The 26,860-nt window shown below is 35.8% G+C and overlaps 1 protein-coding gene across 6 annotated transcripts in view; it reads right to left on the bottom strand.

The window, feature by feature from the left end:
* SNX13 (sorting nexin 13) overlaps window positions 1-26,860 on the bottom strand; it is a 71,742-nt gene that overhangs the window by 18,946 nt on the left and 25,936 nt on the right. For all 6 annotated transcript variants that reach the window (XM_075419208.1, XM_075419213.1, XM_075419214.1 and 3 more), the window contains 15 exons: window positions 24,421-24,523; window positions 19,239-19,328; window positions 18,708-18,829; window positions 16,161-16,282; window positions 15,903-16,004; window positions 15,268-15,356; window positions 14,769-14,852; window positions 12,621-12,759; window positions 12,039-12,127; window positions 10,789-10,888; window positions 9,613-9,806; window positions 8,023-8,127; window positions 6,349-6,481; window positions 5,569-5,606; window positions 385-454 (listed from right to left, as the gene is read on the bottom strand). In XM_075419208.1, coding sequence (XP_075275323.1) covers window positions 385-454; window positions 5,569-5,606; window positions 6,349-6,481; window positions 8,023-8,127; window positions 9,613-9,806; window positions 10,789-10,888; window positions 12,039-12,127; window positions 12,621-12,759; window positions 14,769-14,852; window positions 15,268-15,356; window positions 15,903-16,004; window positions 16,161-16,282; window positions 18,708-18,829; window positions 19,239-19,328; window positions 24,421-24,523 — 1,580 coding nt within the window. The remainder of the gene's footprint in view (window positions 1-384; window positions 455-5,568; window positions 5,607-6,348; window positions 6,482-8,022; window positions 8,128-9,612; window positions 9,807-10,788; window positions 10,889-12,038; window positions 12,128-12,620; window positions 12,760-14,768; window positions 14,853-15,267; window positions 15,357-15,902; window positions 16,005-16,160; window positions 16,283-18,707; window positions 18,830-19,238; window positions 19,329-24,420; window positions 24,524-26,860) is intronic.

The following is a 26,860-nucleotide window of genomic DNA, read 5'->3' as shown; positions in this document are numbered from 1 at the left end:
ACAGTCAAGAATTCGAACTGTGTGACTAGGGGAAGAAAAAAAAAGAAAGAAATGCCTTTCAGAATTTGTTCTTTAAATAACTGTTAAGATAAACACTATTCGATATAAATATTAATTAATTATTTCCAAAGATAGGAAAAATAATAACATGATAAACCAAAAATTAAATCACATTTTAAGTACAGATATATAGTTTACGACCTACAGCACCAATTCTGTAAGGATATCCACTACAAGGACTTCATAAGAAACATGAATTCAAATGTTTTATGAGGTTAAAAAAAAAAAGATGAAAGGATTAGGATTTCAAGGGCCTGCATTATTAAAAAACCCCAAATAAATGGTGGACAACAAGTAAGCAGCCATCCTAACAGATTTACTTACCGGTATCTGAGATGTATGCGTGGAGTTGAACTGTGTCATCAGAAGGGACGTTTGAAAGGTCATCTAAGGACTGCAGGGTCGGGGAGAGAGGGGAGAAGCAAGAAATGGGCAAGAGAGAATAAGATCACAGATACATCTCATTTGAGAGATACTTTTGATTGATCTATATAACATTTAAACTTTCAGTTCGCTACACTAACAGGACAGCTTAATGCACTGTAACAATGTAAATAAGTGTTTGTATTACCTGGTTACTAAAGCCTTTCTTTTACATAGAGTGTAGGGCCCTTCATTTCTCCTACCAGTTTCACACAGTTTTGTGATCACTCCAACATATTTGCCACTTTCATTTGATAGCTCAACTCTAACAGAAGCACAGCTACTAATAGCCTTTTACTAAGCACTACAACAAACAAACAAACTACACACAAAAAAAATACCCCAAAAAGAACAACTGTGGAGATACAGATGCTGTATAACAGATCTTTTGGTTTTATCTTTATACTATTCTGTTTTCTTTCAACTGACTTAAAGCACTCCACAAAAGTTACAGTGCAGTAAAACTTGAATAAATTCTCTGCTGTACGCAAAAAACAGCCAACACTTTTCTCAGAAACGTCTTCTCTTGTAAAAAGTGAACAGGTACATCCTCAGCCAGCTAACACCCTCTCTCCCTATTCAGTAGTTACTGGGATCAAAAGATGCCTAACAGGTCTTTTAGAGAAGCTTTGCAATTATTTAAAATTAACACTTCTGACTATAAGATTTAACATAACTAAGCTCTGCAAGACTGTTGAGTGAAAAACTTGGATACACAACTGAAAGAGGATGGGCCACTACGCATGTCATCCTAATCTTAAATTACTAGGCTGAAAAAAACAGATGGAGTCACTTAAGTAGAATTCACAGGCACTGGGATCCCAGCTACTTTATATATTTTACCCCCAAATTGTAAAATTCTTCATAGATACACATTCAGAATGACTATGCAGCTATCAGTTATCTTTTACAATTTAACCAAGCCAGTTTAATAGTGAGCTGCCACAAAAAGTTACCTAGAATGGGACCTCCTGGGTAGCAGTGCCATACCTGTGTCAAACTACAACCGCAATATAAGCCAATCAAGCTTCTGAACTCTTGTTTCCTTAGACATAAACCAATCTCACGTAATTATAATCAAAAGACACGTTGGACTTGAAAATGTAAATTATTTAAAGACTCTGCTCTTGCTCCTTCTTGATCTGAAACTTTATCATCTCCTCGATAACTGTCCTGGTTTTGGCTGGGACAGAGTTCATTCTCATCCCAGTGGCTGCTGTGTTCTGGATTTAGTAGGAGAAGAATGCTATTGTTTCCAGTTGTTGCTATAAAATCAAGGACTCTCTCCAGTTTCTCACATTCAGCTAATGAGCAGGTGTGCAGGAGCTGGGAGGTAGCATACTCAGACAGATAGCCAAGCTGGCCAATGGAAATATTCTGTACCATAAACATCACACTCAGTTTAGGAATGGGGGTTGGCTGAGGGGAGAAAGCTATCAGCTTTTCGGTTTTCCAGGAGTTTGAATTCTCTCTTGTCCAGGAGCTTGAACTTTCCCATGAGTGTGGCCTTTTTGGGGAGTTTCATGAAAGATCTCTGCTTGGGGACTGGCTGTGAATCGGTCATTGGGTGCTGAGAAAAATTGTATCGTATATAGATTGTTTTGCATGTTCATTATTAGTAGTAGTAATAGTAGTAGTATTTCCTTTGTTGCCATATTAAACTATCTATGAAACTACCCAGGAGTTTCCCCTTTTGTCCACTGCTCCTCTCCACCCTGATGAGGGGGAAAGGGGAGGGGTGAGCGAGCAGCTCTCTAGTGCCTAGGTGCCGGCTGCCAGGTTAAACTATGACAATATCCCAACATAATACTCCACTTGTTCTTTCTCAGGCTCTCTAGAGGAACGGCTTTTCTCTGCCTCAGCCACCTCAATCAGTCTCTGTCTAAATATCCGCTATGGAAAGCAAGGGAAATTACATTTCTGTTATAAAGTCTAGATACCAAATAAATGGCATCGTTAAAAGCATCTGAACACACTCACTAGGCTTTAACATGTATTGCAGTAAGAAGTTTCCTAACTATCTCATGATACAGCTTGTAGACTTACAGTACAAAAGTCTCAAACTGAAAAAAGGTAGAAGAACAAAGAGCCTGTTGGGAAATCTGTTTTGTTACTGCATGTTATAGTGCTAAAAATTTATGGTTCAATGCTAGAACAGCTGAACTCATGCAAAAATATTTTGAGAGCAGACATCATCTTTACTTCAAGAATTCCCAAATCTTTAAGTTACTGGATGCTGGAGAGTATTCTGGTAGAGTATCACTGAAGGTGCACTGTTCCTAGAATCTTCATTAGACACCTGCTTTTGGTCACTGATGGATATAGGGCTAGACCTTCTCTGACCTAACCCATTCTTAAGCAAGTCACCCTTGGACAGCAATTACACCGTAAGGTGTGCTCTATACTGCAGTGTCCAAATTTACAAGCAGAATATCACCTGAGATCGACGAATGACAGGAATTTGTGGAATCTTGGATAAGTGCTTGATATTCTCTGAGCTCTAGGATTTATCAGTCATATGGAAGGGATGTTACTAAACAAGTAACACTCAACTGCTCTAATATTTTTGTTGTTATGAAATACTGACATTAAAGTACTGCTGTATTTTTTAAAAGGCATCATTATTTCTTGTTTTCCTGCCTCCCTTCATTGTCACTCTGACAGTTCAGTTTTCTTCTTGGTAACTGAAGGGGGTTCAAACTGACATACACTAATGACTGCCAGAAGTTCAACCTAGCCATTTCTGCTGCCATTCAAGGTCTTGGATATGTAACACCTGTGTAACTCCTATTTACTCAATGCAAAAGCAGTATGTAAAGCTCACATTGTGGATCCGTTTAGATGAAATCTGCAAGAGTCTATAAATATTCTACAGTGTTTTTATATCCCCAAAATATGCCCTACTAATTTAATATAGTAGATCAGTATGTCAAATTAAAAGGCAGAAATTAAGAAGGTATTTCTGTAAAATAACTTATCCTCAAAATAGTTTTGAGCATCTCTTCCAAATAATCTTAAAACATATTCTTAGAGTGAAAGTATAAACTGGAGGCAATGTATTTTATAATGGAAACACTCAACTGCTGAGGCAAGACACTGAACAGCAATAATTAACACAACTAAATGAAATGGTTGAAACTTGAACTGATAACACAACAGCTTAGGTCATTTAGCATGACCTAATATCTTTGCCATTAGGTATATTCACGGGAACACAAGTTAACTAAAACGCAAAAATATCACACCATAACCCGATCTTCTTTAATGCACTGTCATAAGCTAAAAGTACAGAAATTCCCCGACCTTTGAAGTAACCTTTCGAAGGTCTATTTTTCTTCAGGTAACTGACTAACACAAGGGAGCTGAACTATGTGTACAGAAATTTACTCTTGACATGGAATTCAGCCAGGAAAAACTAATCTACCAGTATTCAAACACCTGTAAAAGCACTGAAAACCCTGAACAATACGGACTACAAAAAGCAAAAGTTCTTCTGCGTACACAGAGCTTTATTACGCATTTCTGCTAGAAAGTTCTTCACTCTTTATAAAAATAATGAATGTCGTATTCTGCAAATATACTTCTCAAAACAACAAAAAATCAAGACTTGGAACTGTTCCATGCAAACATCTATTTGCATTGCAATAGTACTTGACAAAGGCTTTAAGACTTTCTAGCTTAGTTTGGAAAGGCCACATGAAACTAAACAGAAGATAACCACTAGCCAGAAGAGCAAATGCCCATCCATAAAAAATGACTTTGGTATGTCAGAACATTCTTAGAAAAAGTAGTGAAGAGACATTTGACAGATCTTTTTAAGAGATTAGTCAAAAGAATCTCTCACAAAATGTTGCCAGAATTGTACGTAAATTTATAAAAAAAATATGGCTAAACTAAGTTTTCCTTCTGCATCTAACAGGAGTTTGTGTAAATTGTATCAGCTGACCTACTTCAAAATGCATGCAAGAAAACAATCGGGGAAAAAAAAACCCAACTTCAAAAAAAACCCCAGGAAACCAAACAAAACCAAAACAAAACCCAGAAACAACCAACCTACTCCCACAAGGAAACACATTTATGTTAAACGTATTCCTTCACAAAATAAACGCTATTCCTCTGTGTGCAAGCATGATCTAACCAGTGCACTGGAACCCCTGATGAGCTACAGCATCTTCCAAGAATGAATTAGAAGGGCCTATGAATCACATGAGCCAGGATATTGCATGCAGACTGCAAACCTTTCTAGAACTAAAAGATTTGGAAAAATACTCTCATGTGCACAACTGAACCTTGCCTATCTTGTGGCTCAGCCACACATAGTCTGAAGAAACAAATAAGAGGGAGGGGAGGAAATACATCAAATTTTTTACAATTTTTCCTCTTTAAGTAACCGTGATTTGATTTGAAAACATTTTTAAAATATTTTAAAGCTAATGAGATCTATGTGGGAGAGATTATTTGGAAAAAGCCTGGTAGAACTATACAGTTCTCTTAATACACATGCAACCACTAGTACACGCAGAAGCATAATTCAAGTATTTAGGTACAGTCATGTAACAAAGAAAAGGTCCTGACAAACTGACCCAGTCAAGAATTGCTTAAAAAACATAATACCAAAAATTGAACTTGAACAGTCAGATTAGAAAACAAAGATTCATATTTTGAATAGATAAACTCCAGATACTTTATGACTCCAAGTCCTAAACTCCAAAAAATAATAAACCCATAAAAATCTAATTAAATTTTACAGTCTATTTGGATTTAATCCTTTGAGGTTTCAGTTTCAAAGGATTTGTTTTTGCTTATTACTACCAAACTCCAAAGTATGCTTTGCATAAATTAACTATAGACTATTACGTCTTCTGTGAGAAACAATGCAAAATTTCATTAAAACACAGAGGAAAGCACAGGACAGCTTTCTTTTACAGATTAATTGATATTTTATGTGTGTTTCAACTTGATTCAACTACGTTTTCATAAATTAAACTGCGAAACCTCTAGCGTACATAATTTAAACTATTTTATACCACTTTCCCTACTGTTGGGAAAAAAAAAAATAGAAAAAAAAAAAATCCAAGCACTTACCAGATTTATGCTGCCAGTAGGAGACCCATTAAAAGATTCTGTGAGTGGTGAAGAAGAGGAAAGGAAAAAAACCAAGTTAGAAGATTTTCTCCAATGCAGGGCCGCACACAAGAAATAAAAGTGCAAAGACAACACATTCTGGAAAATAACGGACAGCTGTGGCATTGGGCAAAATGTTGCGTCAAACATGGAAGTACTTCATGCTTCCAATAAAGACGCCTAAAGGAAAATGTATGTAAGTTTATTCAGCTATAGATATGAAATTAATGCTCCAGAGAACATTCCTTTTTAAGCTTATATCATCACATGAAATTGCTTCATTAATGAGTCAGTTTAATAGTTAAACAATTGCCATTAGACTTGTACAAGAAGAATGATTTTAATTGCTTTGAAAAGCCACATCTCCTATGTACTTTCAATTTCTGTTTCCAGATGAAGAATATAGTTACATACTAAAAGAACCCAACATTGTGAAGAACCTCAAGTACTTCTGAATCAAAACAGAATTAGGGAGTTGCATACTTTTTTTAATGATGCATTTTTCACCAAGACTTGACAAAAAATTTACAAGAGATTAATATAGTTACTACAGCAAAAAACCTATTTGAGTCCCAAAGCAATTTACAAAAAAAAAGCACAAGGAGGAAACATTCATTCAAAAATCAGAGATACTACAGGAACTTTTTGATTTCTCACAAACAATGTGGATAATCTTCTTATTTTCATTTTAAAGCAGGAGGAACGGTCCCAGGAAATCCTCCTTACAGATATAGAGCTCACCTCCTTCACCATCATCTGATCCTCTGAAACTAGGATCCTTCAGCATATCCAGCTCAGCTAACATACGCACATAGAGCACATTCTGTTTGAACGAAGGGTAGAATCTTTCATCTCGCAGCATCAATTCATACACCTATTGAAATCAAAATACCAACCTTAGAAATACTTATTACATTTTTTTAATTAATCAGACACGCTTTCATAAATTCCACTAGAGCAACATGTATCTATGCATTCTATCATGTGTTTCTGGGTTTCCTTTAAAACCCTAATGCGAGTTCGTGAAACTGCAGTTCAGTCTTACTCTTAACAGCAAGGTTATGAGAACTAATTGTGCTGGAAGTATAATACAGTCTCAGAAAGTACCTTTCTAACTAGCGAGACGTACATGGGCAGGAAGGAAAGCAGCATGTTAACTGCAAATGTTTCCTCCCTCTCCTCTTAGCCCTTCGAACTGCACTATAAACATATTTGGTCTTTACCCATTTCACAACACGTTATCTCTCAGAGTCTTCCTTTGTTGATAAACTATGAACGTAAACCTGCAAACTCGTAGGGGGAGAGGTGAGGAAAGGGAAACGAAGGGAGGGGAGACACTGCGTACCATTTTCCTGAAAATTTCCAGTTCAGCCAATACAGTGTAACCCTACCTCACAAAGATTTCACCACACCACCTCAAAAAGTTATCTATATAGCCCACATAGTGACAGTGCATATACACTCATGTATCTATATGTAGTGGCAATGACTTCATAACGTTTGGATATTCATGTAAACTCTACAATACTTTAATGATAATTATTATTTTTCATTAAACACTTTGTACAAGTGCTATCACCTGGTAATGGAAAAAATTTCCATGCAGGTCTAAGGAAGTCAATTTCTTTTGTAACATGAGAAATTTACGCTCTTCAGCAAAGATCACAGGCAAGGCCCTTGTAACCTACTTTGAGCAATACAGATTTCACAAGGTGTTTTCACTGGTCTTAAATGTGGGCCTCAAGTACAATAGTGTGATTCTAAGTTCTACAGTTCAGACCACTAATTTTTACCATGAATGAGATATTAATGACCTAAAATAAAAAACTCTCAGACTGGGTGTACAACTTACTGCCAGAATATTAATAATTCACTTTTTATATATATATATATATGTATTAGACTTGAGTAACAAAGTCTGAGTATGCAGGTAATAAAACACTGGTTTATCTTCAGTACTTGCTGCTTCTGAGTGCTACACTGTGCAGGCTTGCAGAAACTGAACAGTCAAGTTAACTTCTGGAAAGAGATGTAAAATTTAGTATGGTAACATGCTTACATTCACCTTTGAAAAAGAGAGCTAAAACTGGATCAAAATTGTACCACTTAGTTATTCTACACAGGCACATTTTCTTAAATTGGTGCATTAACAAATAATAACCCTGTAATTCTAAATTGTGTTTCATTACTAATTTCATACAGGACACCTACTCTTTCTCTGTCTATTGCTTTGAAAACCATAGGCTACATATGGCTAACCAGAAGTTGGCAATTTATGATTTTTATAGAATAGGAAAATGGTAAAACAGTTTTTGTTTCAGGTATTTGAGTTCCTTCCTTCTTCAATGGTTGTCATGACATTAATACTCTATAGCCTTAACAGTTCTCACAAAATACAAGATGAAACGAGTATACCTTTCTCTGAATGTCATCAAAGATTTCAGGTGTTGGATCCTCATGGTTGAGTGTTTCTGCCAGTTTTGCTACTAAGTTGTCATCAATATTAACTCTTGGAGATGCCTGTTACAGAGATCTAAATCAACACTTGTAGCCTAAAAATAAGAAAGCTTCTATTTTCACAAATAAAATCCAACACAATTCTGCAATTCTCTAAGAAAACTAAAGTTCTTGTTGGTGAGTATTTCTAGCTCTAGAACTGTCTAGAACACACAACAGGAGTCAGAACACCTCCTCCTTCCAAAATTAAGTTCCGAGTTTGTATTAAAACTCAGAAGTTTCAGGATTAAATACTAAGAACCACCTCAAAAAAAAAATTATGCACATTATTTTGAAGCATATCTAAACCAGATTTATACAGACTTAAAAATAGATTTTGTATTTTTATGAATAGAAAGATCTGGATTCAGAAATTAAGAACAGGCCAGTAAAATTAAATGGACGAAGTCCTGAAGTATCTGAGGAAAGGCTAACAGTCAGCTCCACCAATTTCTGGAGAGATTAACAGTAGCTGTTACAGTAAAGCTACTAGCATAATAACTACAGCAGCCATCAGATTCCCAGTCATCCACTGGTATGACATATTTCAAACCACTGTCCACAAAGCATTCTTTTAGCTGGGCCTAAGTTCACGTACTTTCCCCATTTTCTGCAATGGAGACAGGGAGCCAGCACTGAACCAGACCCAACATAGCTCAACTGCATAAGCATAGCTGAGAAGCTGAGTTTACCAGCTTTGGAATGGCTCTGGTGTTAGGCGGCTTCTGACTTCAAACTGGTGAGCGTTCCGTCAGTTCAAAAACCCATCAGAGCAAGCTCTGCACAGTCTAAATACCACCATGTCAACAGACCATTGACGTGAAAAACCAAAGTGAAAGAAATTATGTGGAAAGAGAAGCATTACAGGAGATTTGAGGGGTAATTTGTTAAGGGAAATTTCTGAGTGACTTGAGAGGTGATTTTTATTAGAAGACTACTGGAAGCATTCAAGCTCAGCCTATTGAAATTCGATTCCCAATGGTGACATTTGAGCAATTTATACAGACACTTCTAGAGAGGCACAGGAAGTTAATTCATTTGAAATCCCAATCTAAATCCAAATTTGTGAAAAATACTGGGTTGCATCTTTCTGAAAACATTTCCTCTGGGGGGGGCGGATCCTGAGGAGGGGGCAGGGTAAAACGAAAGGGCACAGTGCAAACAAACAGACAGAATTTCTTATTCTGTCTTCACATTTTCTCTAGTTTCTCTCTGTTCTACAAAGTCAGCTTCCGAGGAACACATTTAGTGCATTTCACAGGATAATCAGTGCTAGTATGAGCCTTTTTAAATGGAGGGGAAGGGAGGCGGGGGGAGGGGGGGGAAGGAAGACATTGTCTTATTGCTTGACATAAGGAGAGAGAAGATGCACAAGTAATAGCTTAAATGTTAACTTGTCAACAACTTGTGCTACTTCACATCCATTTCATATTAATGTAGCCATAACTACCAAAGAAGCATCTGTACAAAGAATAAATTCCAAACCATGCAGAAATAAGTTATTCATACCTTTTCTGACAAATATTGCTCATAAACTCCAAATGCAGCTGCTCTTAATAGACCCTTGGTTTGATTAGTCTGATGCTTTCCATCTTTCTGCCGACTTTGAAGTACCTCCAGCTGTTGCTGTGCCGTAACCCTGTATCCTTCCACTGTCATCCAGAAAAACAGATGTGCTTGGCCACCAGTCTGCTGCATGTAATCTACAGAAAACAGCCACCACACAACTATAGTTATTGTTGTGCATCTTACAATAAGAATTCTCTATGAAATTAGCTACATATGGAACTCCAGGATTTGGTTACACATCTGGAATACTTGTCATCTAGAGTCAAGCAATAAAAAGTACTATATACAGATTGGTGATACCAAGTAAACAAAATGGGGAGCAAAGTCTAGGAACTAAGCACAGAATCCTAAAATGCAAATGTAAAAAGTGAATCCACCACTACTGTGTGGATGCAACTGGCTTGTACAGCATGATACAATTTGAGAGGAAGTTCAAACTGGAATTCTAACAAACCATGTGCATCTACTGTATTAAAAGGACCATCACCACAAACAAATCTGATCAAAATTCTTAGTAATGACCATCAGCAGCCAAATAATTCACAGAAGAGAATCAAACATTAGAAAGTATTACAAATTATACAACTTTAATCCATCTATCAATTACTTGATTATATGATAAACCTAAAAGAGTACATAAATTTCTGCTGTACTTTAGCTTCTCAAATAGACCACCTTCAGTGGCCTTGTAATTCTTTAAACTTCAATCTGACATCTATAGTCATTAGTTCCAATAGCTTCAGTGAGACCAGCAAAAGTAAGACTAACAACTGTGGTAAGTTTCAGAATCATTCCAGTTATAAAACTCTAAGCAATTCTTGCAATGATTCTGTTCTAAACAGAACAAACTTGCAAAGTGACAGACCAAGAATCATTGCAAGAACAGTCTTACAGAGAGATCAGTATTGAGACAAGCTTGATACAAGCTTTTGGAAGTCATGAGTACGGTGTTCTGAACAGTTAATTACAGACTGATTTACAAAAAAGGTTTTGGTTCCCTCTGGCAAGGGGCTTAAACACATCAGTAGACACCTATATTTAGTGATTTCAAGTGCACAGTTCTGTGAGTTAGCATATTCTTTATAAATAAAAAGTATCAGATAAATTAACTCTTACCCATAAAAAACTGTAGTGCAACATTGTCTACCAGAATATGGTCCAGAGGGACTGTGCAAAGTTTTCCAAAGTTTGCTGCCAGTTTCACAGTATCTATTTCCTGTAAGACACAGTTCAGTGTGTTCATAGGCTTTATTTTTTTAAAAATTAGCTTTTAAAACTTCCGCTTACTACTAAGCAGAGGTGATAAAAAATAATTTACGTTACACATAATATAGCAGCCTCTCAATGGTTACTTACTTTCACAATCACCAACAGGTGAAGATCTGGATCATAAGTAATGTTCTAATAACTATTTGCCTTCAATATGGATGATTTCTGCTACTTTTTGGAAGCTGGCTTTTAACAGTGCCGTTCACGTAATACTGTACAGCTCAAATTAACCCCAAATCCTCACCAACAGTGACAGTAACATGACAATGAATTAACAACATGAACTAATTTCAGAATTTGACAGGGTGCAGGTCACCACAACTTCAGTTCATGGCTGCCCAACTTTCTTCTGTTAATGTAACATTTCTTGGTTTTAACTGCAATGCTTCTGGATCCAACTGTAGAATACTTCCAACGTTGTAACAGCCAACATGCACAAGATTACATTATCTTACAGTCACATCTAGGTCCAATTAAGAAACTAAGCGAAGCCAAACATACTGACTCTGTCAGCCTTAAAATACAAACCAGAACCTAAAACAAGCAAAAAGAACTACTTGAGTTTCTCTGATTTAACATCCAGTTTGCCTTAAGACTTTTAAACCTAAAGAGGTAAACATGTCTGACAAAAGGCAATACATGGAGCCTACAAGGCATTGCAAAATAATCAGTACGTGGTATCTTTATCAACAAGTAAAGTGAACTTTGCCAAAGACTAAGCTTGAGGCACACAAGGTATGCACTGGAGCAGCAAAAAAGAACTGAATCTAGGTGTATAAATACAAAGATGCTTTGCATCTATTTAATATTTTGGGTTAACTCTTGTATTGAGAAGGGAAGAGAATAGTTTTAAGATGTACTGACACATGCAAACTGCTAAAGCCACAATCAAAAGAACTCTAAACATGTGAACCTTTAGAAACTATTTCCATACTTCAAATACAAATACAAGACTAACTTCACTTGTATAATATATTCCTATAACTGCATACTTCAAGATGTGTTTTAAAAACACAAGAATTAAAAAGCTAGACTGAACTAGTAAGTTATTTGCAGATTCTCTCTTTCAGAACTAAAAAAAAATCTGTAACACTTACTTTTCCCGATTGCAACCTCTGAATTCTTGAATCACATACTTTAATAACATATAATAAACTGTTTATTTGATTTTTTATAGTGTTGATATCTGAAAGCAAAACCAAAGAGAATTAAGCAATGCAGATGAGTAATTAACTGTTGTCCTGAAATGCTCTAAACTATCATACAAAAAGTGACATACGACTTACAAAACACATTAGCTTTGAAGAGAAGATTTTTTTTTTCCATTTAAATACCAAGTGAATAAGAAGAAATATTTTTCTCTTTCCTTTTTCAGATTAACTGTTAACTGACTACACATCAATACCTGAAGTATCAGTGAAATTCAGAACCATCAGTTAGGGAAGTTTCATTTCGGTAGCAGTACACACACCTAACCAATCAGTCTATTATTTTTTTTTAAACCCACTAATGAGGATGCAATTTTTAATACTTCACATGCAATTTATTGATTTTTTAAATATCAAAATATTTTATACTATGTTGCATCAGAGTTTTAGATTTTTTAAATTTTTGGAATATTCTTCAGAGATTATGGTGGCAAACACATTTCGTACTTTGTAAAACAATACAGTACTAACCATCTCCCGCTGTATCTAGCGATCGAAGATACTGCAGTTCTTCACTTGCTTTATCTTTCACTGCTTCCAATTCTCCTATATTATCACTTAATTTAATAATATTCATAAAGGCCTCATAGTTACAGTTGGAATCACGAATCTGAAACAGAAGTTCTACAGTGTGAATAATGCAAAACAGGTAAAAGCACATGACATGATTTTTCATTTAATGGAATTATTTTGATACGGCACTGCAAAGTGGCATTTTGAAAACACTGTAATGCTTCTAAACCTTCCTTATGATACTAAAATTTTACATGGACCAAGAACAGGAAGCATGCACACTGTCAACAACTATTTCACACCACCATTTTCTGTTTTCAAGAAGTACAACAAAGACACATGGAAAGTGCGTCAGCCTATATAACGAAGATCTTGTCCAAAACCCAATCAGTCTTCTTCTATTACTTATCTCCTTAGCTAAGTAGGCAGAAACTGGTGAGACCACTGAAAACGTATCAGCTTTGCCAAGGTCCTCCATAAGTGTACATGTTCCCAATGTAATGGCTTCTTAAGATACAGAATGACAAAAATAATTAAAACATTCTGCAATGCAACCATAACCTACCAAGAGAGGAAGAAAAAAGGAAATGACTATATTAATATCCTCTCTGAAACTCTGATAATTCAGGCACCCTTGTAAATACTATTAGGTCATTTCAACATATACTATTTTCCCAGTATTGGCATAGGGTGAACCTGCTCTGGGACTCAAAGGAATCTGTGCAAGTGAAGGAAGCCTACTGTGCTGCCGAGATCCATGGGAAGTGTGTTGTGAATGCAGCATGGAGACCAGGGGAAGGCTGGCAGCTTTACAGCACATGCACACAGGTGCAGAGGGTTGAGTTCTAATGCTGTCTTTACCATTTGAGGCCAAAAAAAAGTCACTTCACCCACATCTTTCGTAAATGCTCACTTTGATATAGAAATGTAATACTTGGTCTGTACTGCAGAAATGCATTGACATGAGTTGCATGGAGCAGAGAGAATGAAGACTGGATGCCTTTGACCAGTTAATGCAAAACATTCCTAGAAACCTGCTTTGACTAGTACACGCAATACTTGAACTGCAAGTCTTTTGTAAAAATGTGAATTTCACATTGAAGAGAGACAAGTTTAGATTAACTTCTAATTTTATATGGAAGCTTTATGTTTCATTGCAAGAGAATTAGTACTGAACTGTGGTGTGTCTAGAAACACGAAATTAAGCTTCTCATTTTTAGAAACTGAAGTTTTTCATTCAAATCTGATTTGATGTCAAAGGTTCCACAAGCAGCCAGAATTTATTTCACTCATCTCTGCTTCTGACCTTAATTTCTGCAACAATCTTCATTTTCTAAGACTTGTATTAAATTTTTGACAGCATTTATTCTTCCTTATCTTTCCCCCATCACATTTACTTCCTCATCTCAGAAAGTAATTATGAAAATTAATATTTGGGACATCACCAACGTAACAGAAATCTTTAAAAAAAACCTCAGAAATCTATATTTGGATGCAGCCGGGGGCAGTGCTCAGCAAATGAAAAATGAGGCCAAGTTACAAATAAAGAATGTGTAGGTGGAAAGGGTAAACAAAAATTGAAAATCTGCGTCCATATGAGCAGCAGTATTTTTTTCTCATTAAAGCTAGGTTCCTGTAGAAAAATAGCGTGCAAATTTTTCCATGAAATGAAGGTGGCTGGAGTGAAGGAAACATTGTACGTGTACACATGAATTCATTCCCTGCATAAGAACTTTCACTCTGAAATTCAAGGGTGTTTTCAGCATAGTGCTTGAGTGCGCATTGTAAGACTAAAATATGTGAACAAAAGTAGAGAGAACTTGGGAAAACGAAAAATATTAAACTTGATTCATGACCTATAAAGAATAATAAACTGTAAGAGTAAGTTTAAACCTGCTTTGCAAAAATCAATAACATTAATGAAACTCTGAATATTCTATTTCTGTTGATTTTGTTATATATTACTACTTTTAAAAGTCTGGAGGTTTTTTTGCAGGTGTATTAGAGAGGTATCAAAGTAAAGACTGTGTTTCTTCCCATTCAGTTAAATTATTAAGGGTTAAATATTCTGGAAATATCATTCATTTCAAACATTATAAATCTTACCATCCATATGACATACTGATTAATATAATCAGGATCACTGAGCTGGTTTATTAAAGGAAGAAGAATTCCTCGGGAGAGGATTTCCTGAAAAACAAAATATAGTAAATCACTTTATACATGTATTCATAAAGCTAGTAACTGCAACAATTTAAATATCACTGCGTAGAGGTGAAATAAAAAAATATGTAATTACAGAAAACATTCAATAGGCACTAACACACTCCTTTCCCATTAACATTAGAAGACACTAATATCTCAAGAAAAACAACATCCATTTTATCACACCTTTCTAACGTTGCTACAGGTAAAAGTAACTTAAAAAAATTTCACACAAACTGTTCTCTGCTATTAAATACTTCTCAAAATTGGATGCATTTAAAATAACCTAATATTAAGTTAGATCAATTTTACAAAATAAAATAAGAAGAGCCATTCAGATCTAAAATTTTTTATGGCACTAAACCAAAGAACTGGGATGGTTTTTAGAGTTTGTACTTACCCTGACAAAGTATCGCATGATCTTGTTCTGGAAGTCTCCAGGAGGTAGCAATATATACAGTAAAACCTCACACAGATCCCTTAGGAATCCTAGGGAGGGAAAACAAAAAAGCCTTCACCACAGTTAATCTACAGTATTAATTACGTATTAATATAAGCAGCACTGATGTAAACCTGAGACAGATCTAGTGTCTCAAAACCAAGACAAACAAAAGGTTTTTTTTATTCTCAGAATTTGGCTGTCTCCAGGGTATTTTCCTTATTTAACAAATACAGGGGTTTTTTTCCCCCTCCTTCACACTTTGCCCAAAAAGACAAACTGATTTTTTTAATGAAGGCTATGGACTAGTGATAAGGCAGGCAGACCTAACAAAAAGCCATAAGAATCTGCAAAGCCATCCCCTGCCTCCCAGAAAACACATTTTTACCTTAAAATTCTGCCAACGAAAAGAGAAATAGCTACAGATATACATACTCCATTATAATCATAGCATTAATATGCACAAACTAGAGAAAATATACACTTTTAGTAGATAACCACACTTTGAAAGTCATGCTAAGATTGTGAACACAATTGTTAGTATTTTAATTTAGTCTGCTATACTAAAATAACTTCAGAAGATAACATTGACTGACCTTCTTCATCTTTGGGAGAAGTGCAGACTAGATCACGACAGACTTCTTTTTCCATTTCGACTTCAACCTCAAAGAATGTATCTACAAGTTCCTCAGCTTGGTCTATACAATAGAAAATAAAAAGAAACACACTGCTTTGTAAACATTAGAAACCTGACAATAAACTTAAATTATAAAATAAAGCTAACTATATTTCACACATGTAAGATACCTGCCTACTCAGACTTCAACGAAAACATATTTAAATCATTACATTACCTTTCATCTGATCACCTTTCTCTGCTATTCTTTGCTGAGCTTTTCTGAAAACTCGAAGATGAGTGCCAAAGTCATCAACAAGTCGTGTAGTGAAATAAGGCTGCCAGTCTGTTTCCTTTGACCTATCAGAAAAGGACATCCATGAAAATGAATTATTTTATCCTGAACACACAGAACAGTAATAAATTTCTACTCTCCTTCCTCCCTGCCAAGAACCACATTGACAGTAAACACGTAAAAGCAAAGAAATAAATCAGTCTCCTAACTGCCTATCCACTGAAAATAAATCAAATACTGTAAAATACCGCTCTCGTACCACATTAATATTTATGCTTGAATTACTTTAAGGTCAACATTAGTATCTGGAATAGTGTTCCAATTCATGACATTATCAAATATCTGTGAAAAATCCTGATATAAACAGTCTACAACCTAAAACTAAACTTAACTAAACTAAAACTTAACTACAATACTCCTCGGATCTTTTTCAGCCATACTTTCTAACATTTTGGAAGGTATCTAAACAAAATCCTTCTCTTCCGAACTGGCAGCGTATGCATGAGTGCGAAAACACGTTTCACTTGAAGCTACAAGTGACCTAGTATTACCAACAATGGATTCCACAGTTATACAGGAGCTAATTAGTGCAAATCTCCAACAACGCACACAGGTTAGCATCAGGTAATAGTCACAGCTAGATTTGCACAAAGCTATTTCCTTAGTGGCATGAAAAAGATGCAGAGATATTTTTACAATGTCCGTGTCTTACTAGCCAAACTGCAAAGGCATTTGTGTGTTACAGTTATAATGAAGCTAAATGTTAGTGATGGCTTTTACTCTGCGCACTAAGTATTCCACTACCTGAATTCTCTCAGACACCTATTTTGTTACAACAGAATCCTTCTGCAACACTTCCTTTATTGTATTTATTCCCTCACCTGCTCTTTCTTCCCTCCAAAAGAGAGAAAGGGATAAGGAACCCTGAAAGAGAGGGAAGCCTACTGCAAGATCTAGATGTGGAAATAAGCAGCAGGGCTGTCGCAAAGGGCAGACAACCAAAGCAACCAACGTTCCAGCTCCAGCACCCGCGGAGTCACAAACCGTAGGAACACACTAGGTGGCGGCCTGACATCGTTCTTCCAAACTCTCCAGGCCAAAAAAAATCTATCCCGCTGTACTCATCCTTCACAGAAGCTCACAGGGTACATGGAATTAGAGATGATGGTACCAATCTAAGACTGCTACAGCTATATCCAACTACTACCATTACAAATACACCAGACCATCTTCCCTCAACAACAACAATCAATTGCTGCAGTCCTGTGAAATCAATCCGATTTGTACAGAAGAATACAACTGCAAGGGAGCGGTGGCTATTTTTGAAGTACTATAGTACCATAGAAAAAACAATGAAATTGGCTATAACTTGCCCTTCTTTGACACAAACCCAGTGCTTGATACTGCTCAATGAAGTAGCTTCCTCAGATAGACAAAACCACCACAGCTGGGCAGCCAGGTACATCTCACATAAGCACAGGATTGCTTGCTGTAATGTACTGGTTATTTAGCCTAGTTTTCACTATTTCCAACACTGTTTCCTAGGACATCTATTATTTCACAATCAATAAGATTTTATTATAATGAATTTTTCCTAGCATTAAACCTAGCTCTCCGTCTTTGACCTTTCTTGTCAGAAAAGCACACCGACCTGCATTTTCAATTCAATAGAGGGAGGGGATAAACCACCTCAAAATTGCAAAGAAGTTGATTACGTTTAGGTGACCCACAACCTCCTCTGAAGAGAAAACATAACAATCAGCACCGTGGGATGAATACCCGAAATCATTACTTAACAAAGAAGTTGGATATAAAGGTATGTGGTACCTTGGCTAAGAATTCAGCTATACTAGAGAACATACATTGTTTCCCAGATAAATCCCCTGACTTCCTGCTACTTGATTAAGCAACAGCAGAAAAAAAACGGGACAATCAATAAACTATCCATTTGTTCTGAACCAAATAATCCTATTTTAAAAAGAATTACACACGTGACATGTCATTTCATTCCAAGATTACTATGCCTTTGAAAATACTCCTTGTTCTTAAATACTGAAGAGTAAGACCACTTTTACAAATTATCCGAGCTGATACACGTATTTGAATTAAAGGCTTTCAGACTGATTTACATTGGGAACAGGCTTGCTGTTTCTATGAAACAGACCTGCATATAAAAAGGTGATGATTCATGCAACTCTGTGCTTAAGTTGCAGAAAAACAGCTACTCAGTAAATTTAGACATTAATCAAAGTTTTGAAAAGGCCATTTTGCAAAAGACCATGACTACAAACATCATCTCCATTCATGCCTTAAGGGATCAGCAAAAGACTGCAGTTCTTAATTATGATCTTCACATTTTAAATGTTCTTTCTGTTAAATGCACTGAACTACGCCAATAGATAAACTTAATCATTCATCTACTACCATACAACCCACACAGGTTGTCCACTTGCTTGGACAGTGTATCGATGTAAATACAAATAATCTTACCTGGCAGAAAACTGAACAAGTGCATACTGAACAGCCTGCCTGATTTCCAGAAGAAACGATTCATCATCACTTAGAGTGTAATACCAATACTGCACATAGTCTCTCAGCGAAAACTGGATTACCTGAAATTAGAAAGGAAAAAAGAAAGATGAACTAATGAATAAAAGACAACAAAATATAAAATAGCTTTTTGTGCCTGATAATGCAACAGCAGTCTTCTTAAAAGGTTTACGCAGTCAACCATACTCCCTCTACCGTTATGAAACTGTGAGTGAAAAACTACAACTCGCACACTGAAACCTTTTTCATATTGGTTTACATGCATTCACCACCGCTATGCTGAGAAACCATAACACAGAGAAAACAGATTCAAATATTGCCCAATATCCTGGCCCATCCTCAATGTTTTTTCTACAGACCACTCTCCAATATGATAAAATTTCTCAACTTCTATTTGTCTCTCTCTTAGATATTACACAGTCAATACTTGCAAAAATGAAAATAGGTTAAATAGTCCTGGTTAGAACTTACCTGTTGCAAAGGCTCATCAATTATATTTGCACCTGTCAGTCTTCTGTCAATCTTAATAGGTCTGGCTTCACGTTTCATTTCTTCTATGCACTTGAAAGAGATTAGGATATGTAATTTTGTATGTTTTAGCTATAACTGAAAATCAGCTCTACTGTTTATGACATGTATACTTACAGTAACAACTTTATACATTTTCCTTATTATTATAATTAATAGAGTAGATAAGATAGAACCATAGAACAGTTTGGGTTGGAAGGGATCATTACAGCTCATCTAGCCCAACCCCCCCTGCAGTAAGCAGGGACATCTCCCACTAGAGCAGGTTGCTCAGAGCCCCATCCAACCTGACCTTAAGTGTTTCCAGGGATGGGGCAACTACCACCTCTCTGGGTAACAACACTATCTGTATTTTTCGCTATATCATAAGGTGAGAAACTAACCTAAAAACCTACTTCTTGCTTACTGTGAAGGAGCAAGTTTGCTAAAATACTACATCAGAAAAAAAAAAACAAAAACAACAAACTTAAATAGTTATAAACAGAAGAAGGTGGGGACACAACAGCAGGACAAGATCGTTCGTGAGCAAGACCCAGTTCCATATTGATTATAAACTTCTGCAAACTCAGGCAGGTAATTGTTCATCTGGGTGGTTTTTCTTTCTCTCAGTTTCCTTCTCCATCTCAGTTTATTCTATATGCCAGAAGAGAAATTACTCTCTTTTTACCATTGTTACCTCACAGACGAGTCTTAAAACAGTAATTGCGGAGAGGGTAAAAATTATTTTATAGAAGGACTCGCAACTCGGAGCAGTTAACTCCAGGAATGACTTCATCAGAGCTGACATTTGGCAAGTGACATACTAAAAAAGAACACCCTTTATCAGTGCTTCTCTGAGTGGACTAATACAGTGTCCTTCTACAAACTTTAGACAAAGTCTGCAATAAACCTCTTTATTTTCACAGAAATAACAACACAACAACCTGCACTATTGTTCAAAAAAATCCAAGTTATTTTATTCTTTGATCTAGAGAAAGTTACAACTATTGGAAACACAGCACAACTGCCAAAAACCATAAATGAAAAAATTATAAACCATATGTCCCATGTTTCCATTTTACATGACTCTCCCGAAGTATCTCTCATTTAAACCAGTTATAGTGAATGGCAGAGAAACACCTGAGGCCAGAAAACATTCCTCCTCCTACTTAACCAACTCTGTACAAAAACACAAAACTATTTGGTTGCAAAATTCCGTATATTTTTTACGACAAGGCAACAGTTCATTGCTACTTTAATATGATTAAAGTTGACATATTCAAAAAAATATTCCAGCTACATAGAAATGAATTTGCAAAGTATTTTTGTCTTGACAGTGTCAAAAGTATCAAAAAAATACAGATTGGAATGATTAAATATTTTTACTACGCACAGCATAGTTCAAATTGCCAAACAAAATTGTTAAAAGAGCATTTTGAAGTTTGAAGACTACATGCATAAATCCACATGTGGAAAACACAGAATAAAAAGTAGCAGCGAAAAAGGCAGCAGGCAGAAGAAAGAGAACGAGGGACACACAGAGAATACGTAAGATTACTTGGTAAAGATCTAAATGTTCATAGATTCATAGCATTCATGTTTCTGTCTGGACTTCAGGAATTCATCTCGTCCAACCTCCTGATCAAAGTCAAGCCAACTACAATGTTGGACCATTCTGTCATATTCTTGTTTCTCCAGTGAAATGTTTGTGTACATGCAGAATAATGTCATTTGCTTTTAATACGTCTGAAGACATCCAAAATTTAGAATAGCTGGTTTTATCTCATTGCAGCTACAACAGCTGACTGTAGTTCTCACTTGGGAAGTATTGCCAGTTTTAAGCCTGGCCTTCCAGACACAGACTTAGAAGATGGACCTAAAGGAAGGACACAACTCACATGAAGAAAACTGTCCTAATCGACTGTCACTTCATACACAGTATTAGTCTGACATACTCTACCAGTATTAAACTATTAGTTAGGAAGAATGAGTATCACTTGTTATTGTTAAATTTGACACCTACTTACTTCATTTTAAGCAGGTAGGAAGCTGTTATGAGGAACATGTGACGCCCACTCCATAAAGTGAAATGCAGCACAAAGTAAAGACACCCAGGTTCCACAAGCATGTAACTGAAGTGACTGAGCAGATTTCAGACTTTTGCTTCACTGCACTAATAGATATTTTTGAAGTCCTTTTCTGAAACTACTCTAGGTAACTGTTAAGTATGAAAAACTCCTCAACTGGACTGTGCCATTATTTCCCAAATCATATACTCGCAGTCACAGGCTTTCATGAGTGGACAAGACACAGGGGATTTACACATCTCCATCAAATCCATAACACAACATATGACCAACTGACTCAAAAAAATGAGATTCAGAGACTAGTCAGGGATCAATTATACAACTAACATTTCTAAATTATCACTGTTCTCTTACAGAAGATTGTACAATTTGACAATATTGCACCCAGCCTACAGAAAATCCTTGTCTTTTGGATGAAGCGTAAGAGACATCAATTATAATAATAACTGAACATTCCACACTTCTGTTAAAGTCGGATTGAATCTATAATTTTTACTGCAAACGGCATTTCAGTTAACAGCTCAGAAGGCTTGAACTTGCTTGCCACTCAACGTTATTTTATATAAACCTGCAGGCAATTGTGTATCCTATAGAGCCAGTACATTATAGCATCATTGAGTATATTCCTGACACAAAAGTTATATAAAACAGACCTGTAAAAGCAAGTCTAATCCTAATTTTTAAACCTCCCTGTGTGCATTCAAAAAAAAAAAAAAGGCAGAAAGGTAAATAATCTTCCATCAAACGTACATAACTTTTTCCTTAATGTGAGGCTTTCATTATATATTTGCTAAGAAGTATAGTAAGTGGCAACCAAGGAAACCTGTCTGCACCAAATCCTGTGTTGTAACTTAAGAGTCTGGTACATTCTACACATTATTTCCATCCACAATTCTGGTGTCTGAATTACAATAAATTTCATTAAAATCAAGCATTTGAACATTCACCTTATCCTAAAAATAAATCCCACAACAACAACAAACCCTCAAAACAACTCATAAAACTCTGACTGCCTTTGGGGAAAAGAGCTTCTTGTAAAGAAGCTGTATTATCAGATTACTTCTCAAAACACAGTATCATAACAGAATTTTATATTGAGGTCAATTCAGTTTGTACTTGGTTCTTAGAACAAGCATAACCTATACACCAGCCACCTGAAGAATATTAATTGTTCAAGACAGACCATTTAAGGCCACAATAGTTTTAAACATGAAAACAATTTCAAAAATATTATTTTCCAATAAAAATAAGTCAGTGGAAATTTCATACAGAAATGGCAAATAGCAATCCCAAGCAAACCACGCATTTGGTTTTGGTTAGGACTCATCTTGCACTGCTAGCTGAAAAGCTTAAAAAGCTAATGCTATTTTAATACAGTGGAAAAAAAGAAATACAAAACACTATTGCAGAAAACAAACATATTTTAGTTGGAGAACAACTTCAAATGACATTTGGTAAGCCAGGTAAAACTAAATACCTCCCCACTACAAAACTTCAATCCAGAGATTAGTCAAGACAGGTCAGTTGACAAAAGTGTATCTGTCAACAACCCACACTCAAATCAAAAGTTAAACTACCAAATTTGCACGGATTACACAAAAACCCCACATTCTATGATTTTATACAGCAACAAGAGCATACATATGTACTGAGCTCAAACAAGTAACATTAATGTGAAAAAAGTTTCAGTAATGTAAAGGAAATCTAAAAGACAGAAACACTTCCTGTAAATCTTCTCTCAAAACACGGGCCATAAGCAACACTCCACAATTTATATAACATAGAAGCTAAAGTCCATACAGCACCAAGAACCTTAGTCCCCTGAGGTGAGGCTTCATTAACAGAACAGAATCAGTGGTTGATTGCTGACTTGCCTTTTTTCAGCCTTAAACTTTATATTATAATTTCATTTGGATCAGTGATGTTACTTTATGATTTAGCATATACTTAAGTTCCAGATATATCCCAACAGATTCAAAGATTTCAGTGAAAAGGACACTTACCAACTGAAAAATGAACGAGTCACAAAAGAAGTTCTGTGATTAGAAAACATATGGCTAAATCACAAAACAAATTTCTTTCCATGTGCTAATGGTAACAAAGTTGAACACCTCCCCACCTTTCACAAACATTAAGTGTAGTGACCTGAACAGCTATGAAAGGGCAGGATGTTTCAGTCAAAACAGTTGTGAGATAAAATATAACATAACCAGCAATCTTTGGGTTAAAGCATTTTCTCTGCTCTGATGAGTACAAACAGATTAGGCCAAGATATATATAAATCTCCTAGCTGCTAAGATGTATTGGTTCATAAACCAGGAATTCCTAGAAATTCTACCCTTTGGCTATTAAGAATCTATTCTGTACTAAACAGATGCAGATGTATCCATTTAGAAACTCTGAATCTGGGTACATCAACCAAAATGATGTGTGTGTTAACAATTCAGAAATAAAGAGTTGAAAAGCGGATCCCACTGCTGCATTTATATACGTATTTCCAGTATTTTTGCTTGGTCTTAAGAATAGCCAAATATAACAGCTTCTACATCCCTGAAGTACTGTAAATCTAGACTTTATTAACAGTTTAATCTTCTTACTTAGACAAGCAACTTTTTGACCACAAAAAAACAAAAGAATCAAAACTGGAGAGACTACAGATCCAATGGTGGAAGGATCCTACACAGTCACAACAATCTTGCAAGAAAAAGCAAGAAGGAGCTACCACTTACCCCTAAAAAAACCCAAAACACACTAGTAGTCTAGAAAGGAATGGTTTAGTAATTCCTTCACAGATAATACTAGCCAGCTACATCTTACCCATTTCTCATATTGAAGCCAGAAACAATACTTAAAACAGACTTTCCATACATGCTTAAAAAGCTTGTATTTCAAAAAGGAAAAATCTTGCACTTTGCTTGCACATTGCAGCTGACTCAAAACATATAAGCAGGCTCTTTTACCTTGGGAAATTCTTAGATTAAAACTGATTATTAGTGTTACTCTAATTTGCAGAGTTATCAGATCTGATCTAGAAGTTAAGACCAGTAAACTCTCCTTACCTTAGGGATCCCAACTGATGTACAAGGAAGAAACGAATGTTCACACTGCTCAAGGTATTTTTCTGAGTTGCTTTTTCCAAATAAAAGAGTAACCACAAAACCCCTAAAATAAAAAAAGAAAGACCAGCTAGAATAAGTCATCTTCCCCTCTGCAGAAAATATTTCACAGCAAGTTATAAAACAACAATATATGACAATGCTCACTGTTTACTGTCCTAGTGCAGTGCTCTTTCACAGCATAGCATGAAATAACTGGACAATACTAAGTATGAAGTTTCCCAGTCTTGTATTATCAATTTTGATATACTCTCATCGCCTAGCTGATCCATATAGCACAATTTGTACTACACCGCCTGATGCATGAGAAGAACCTGCGATGGCACGCTACTTACGCTCATAAATATTACTAGATGGAAAGAGGGGTACATACCTAAAGCTGCTCTGGTTGTATTTACACAAAGATTCTTTTACTTCAATGCTATGAAGACATAAACTCTTTAGAGACACATTTAGGCCACTGCATTGTGGCATAAGCCACAAAAACACAGACCAGGAAGAAACCGATGTAGTAAGTGTAGTAACTACTGATTGCGTATGTTTAAACAAGAAGTAAGAAAATTTTCAACCATGAACCTCTTTTAAGCTTCAAAGAAAAAACAAAACAGAACAAAACCAACACAACCCAGCAGTCCTGCCAGGCTGCATAAGAACAGAATCAAGCAAAAAGTCTAGAGTCAAACACAAGTTGTTGGGGTTTTTTAGTGGTTGTGAGTTCTTTGTTGTTGTCTTGTTTTTAATTAATTCAGCACATAAAATACAAATAAATATACTCCTGGACCATTTATTTCAGAAGAATGTTAGATCAGATATTAATTATCTTCTTCCCTCACAATTCTACAGTGATTTAAATTACGGCTTATAGTTAAGCAGGACAGCAGATAATTTTACTATTGTTTTCTTTACGCTATAATTAAGGCATAAGGGAAAAAGCAATCATTACCAAAACTTTAACCTTGCTACAACAGCAATAATTTATTTACAGCTTATGACACTAGGGCACAAAAACATGTAAACATAAAGCTGGTTTTACTAAGAAACAGATTAAAACCTAAAGGCTGTGCTAATTACAGCATAACTAAAGTATGTAGCCTTTCAAAAGTCAAGCATAAAAAAAAAAAAGGGAGAATATGAAGTTACTGCTGCTCACACTAGCCTTGGGATGGCTTAACATGCACAGCTTCTTACACAGATTTCGAAGCATTCAATTTAAAGGCCGTCTGACCAACATTTGTGACCACAGGAGTTCACTAAGTTATTCCAGACTTCAAATGCGCTGAAATAATACGTTCTTTTACTATAGACTGCAGTTGATCTACAATGATCTTACTTATACAATTGGAGTAAAATTCCTAACCAAGGTAAAAATACGCCATTTGAAGGTTTTAATTCGCAAACTGGGAAACATTATTTTTAAGTACTCCAGAGGCTCAGTAGTTCAGAAGCCAGGAGGTGGTCATTTATATTTGAATAATTCCAGTGGAAAAAAAAAACTCACAAAACTAAACACCAAAAAAAACCTCACAACCCACCCCAAAAAATCTTCCAAAACCCCCACAAAATTATCAGTAACTTCTTAATGCATAAGAAAATTTCACTTGATACTTTGATTCGCTTACAGCCATCTTCATCTGCCAACCAGGTGAACATTCTACACACGAAGACAAAAAAATAAAATCAGGTCTAATTGCTCTTCTGCTCCAGATACTTCTAGATAGCTTTGCAATCCTAAGACCAATAGTGGTAGTGGCATAACAGTTCAGTTCAAGGACAAAAACTTGCTTAGAAAAATCTCAGTATTAGGTTCACTATGCTTAAAAGTTAACTAATGTTTCACCTGGGAGTGAAACATTTTAATTATGAATAAGTTTGGGTTTTATTTTTATGATCTACCACGTCTCTACTAGAAACCTCAGTCGTCTTTTAAAGAAAACAGTATACCCGAAACACTTTTTTTTTTCTTTTCTCAAAAAAACGGTTTTAACTTCAAACATATACCAGCAACTTGGAAGAAAGGGGCAGCGGGGAAGGCGGGGAGACGTGCTTTTCTTTTATTCAAAAGGATTGAAGCCTTGGAAGTAACTAGCTATAGATTATACATCTGTACTCTTTCAAATATTATGACACTGTTAAAGTTTATAACTCATTCAAATATACTAATATACTACCAATATAGTTTAAATATATGCTCAATTACTTAGATGCCTTTAACTATTTTTATTTTTAAGCTAGAAATGCTAGAAGCTTCTGCCTCTATAGCAAAAATAAATATATTTTATTCTCTAATTCAAATCTTGTGTGTATCATAGAAGGATACATCGCCTGACCATTCAGTGTATCTGTTAGCTAATCAGAAACTTCTAGTGTAAATGTTTATCTAATT

This window comes from Opisthocomus hoazin, chromosome 4 (assembly GCF_030867145.1).
Source record: "Opisthocomus hoazin isolate bOpiHoa1 chromosome 4, bOpiHoa1.hap1, whole genome shotgun sequence".
Taxonomy (NCBI): domain Eukaryota; kingdom Metazoa; phylum Chordata; class Aves; order Opisthocomiformes; family Opisthocomidae; genus Opisthocomus; species Opisthocomus hoazin.
The sequence above is the reverse complement of the archived record's forward strand: the minus strand, read 5'-3'. Positions and strand labels throughout refer to the sequence as shown.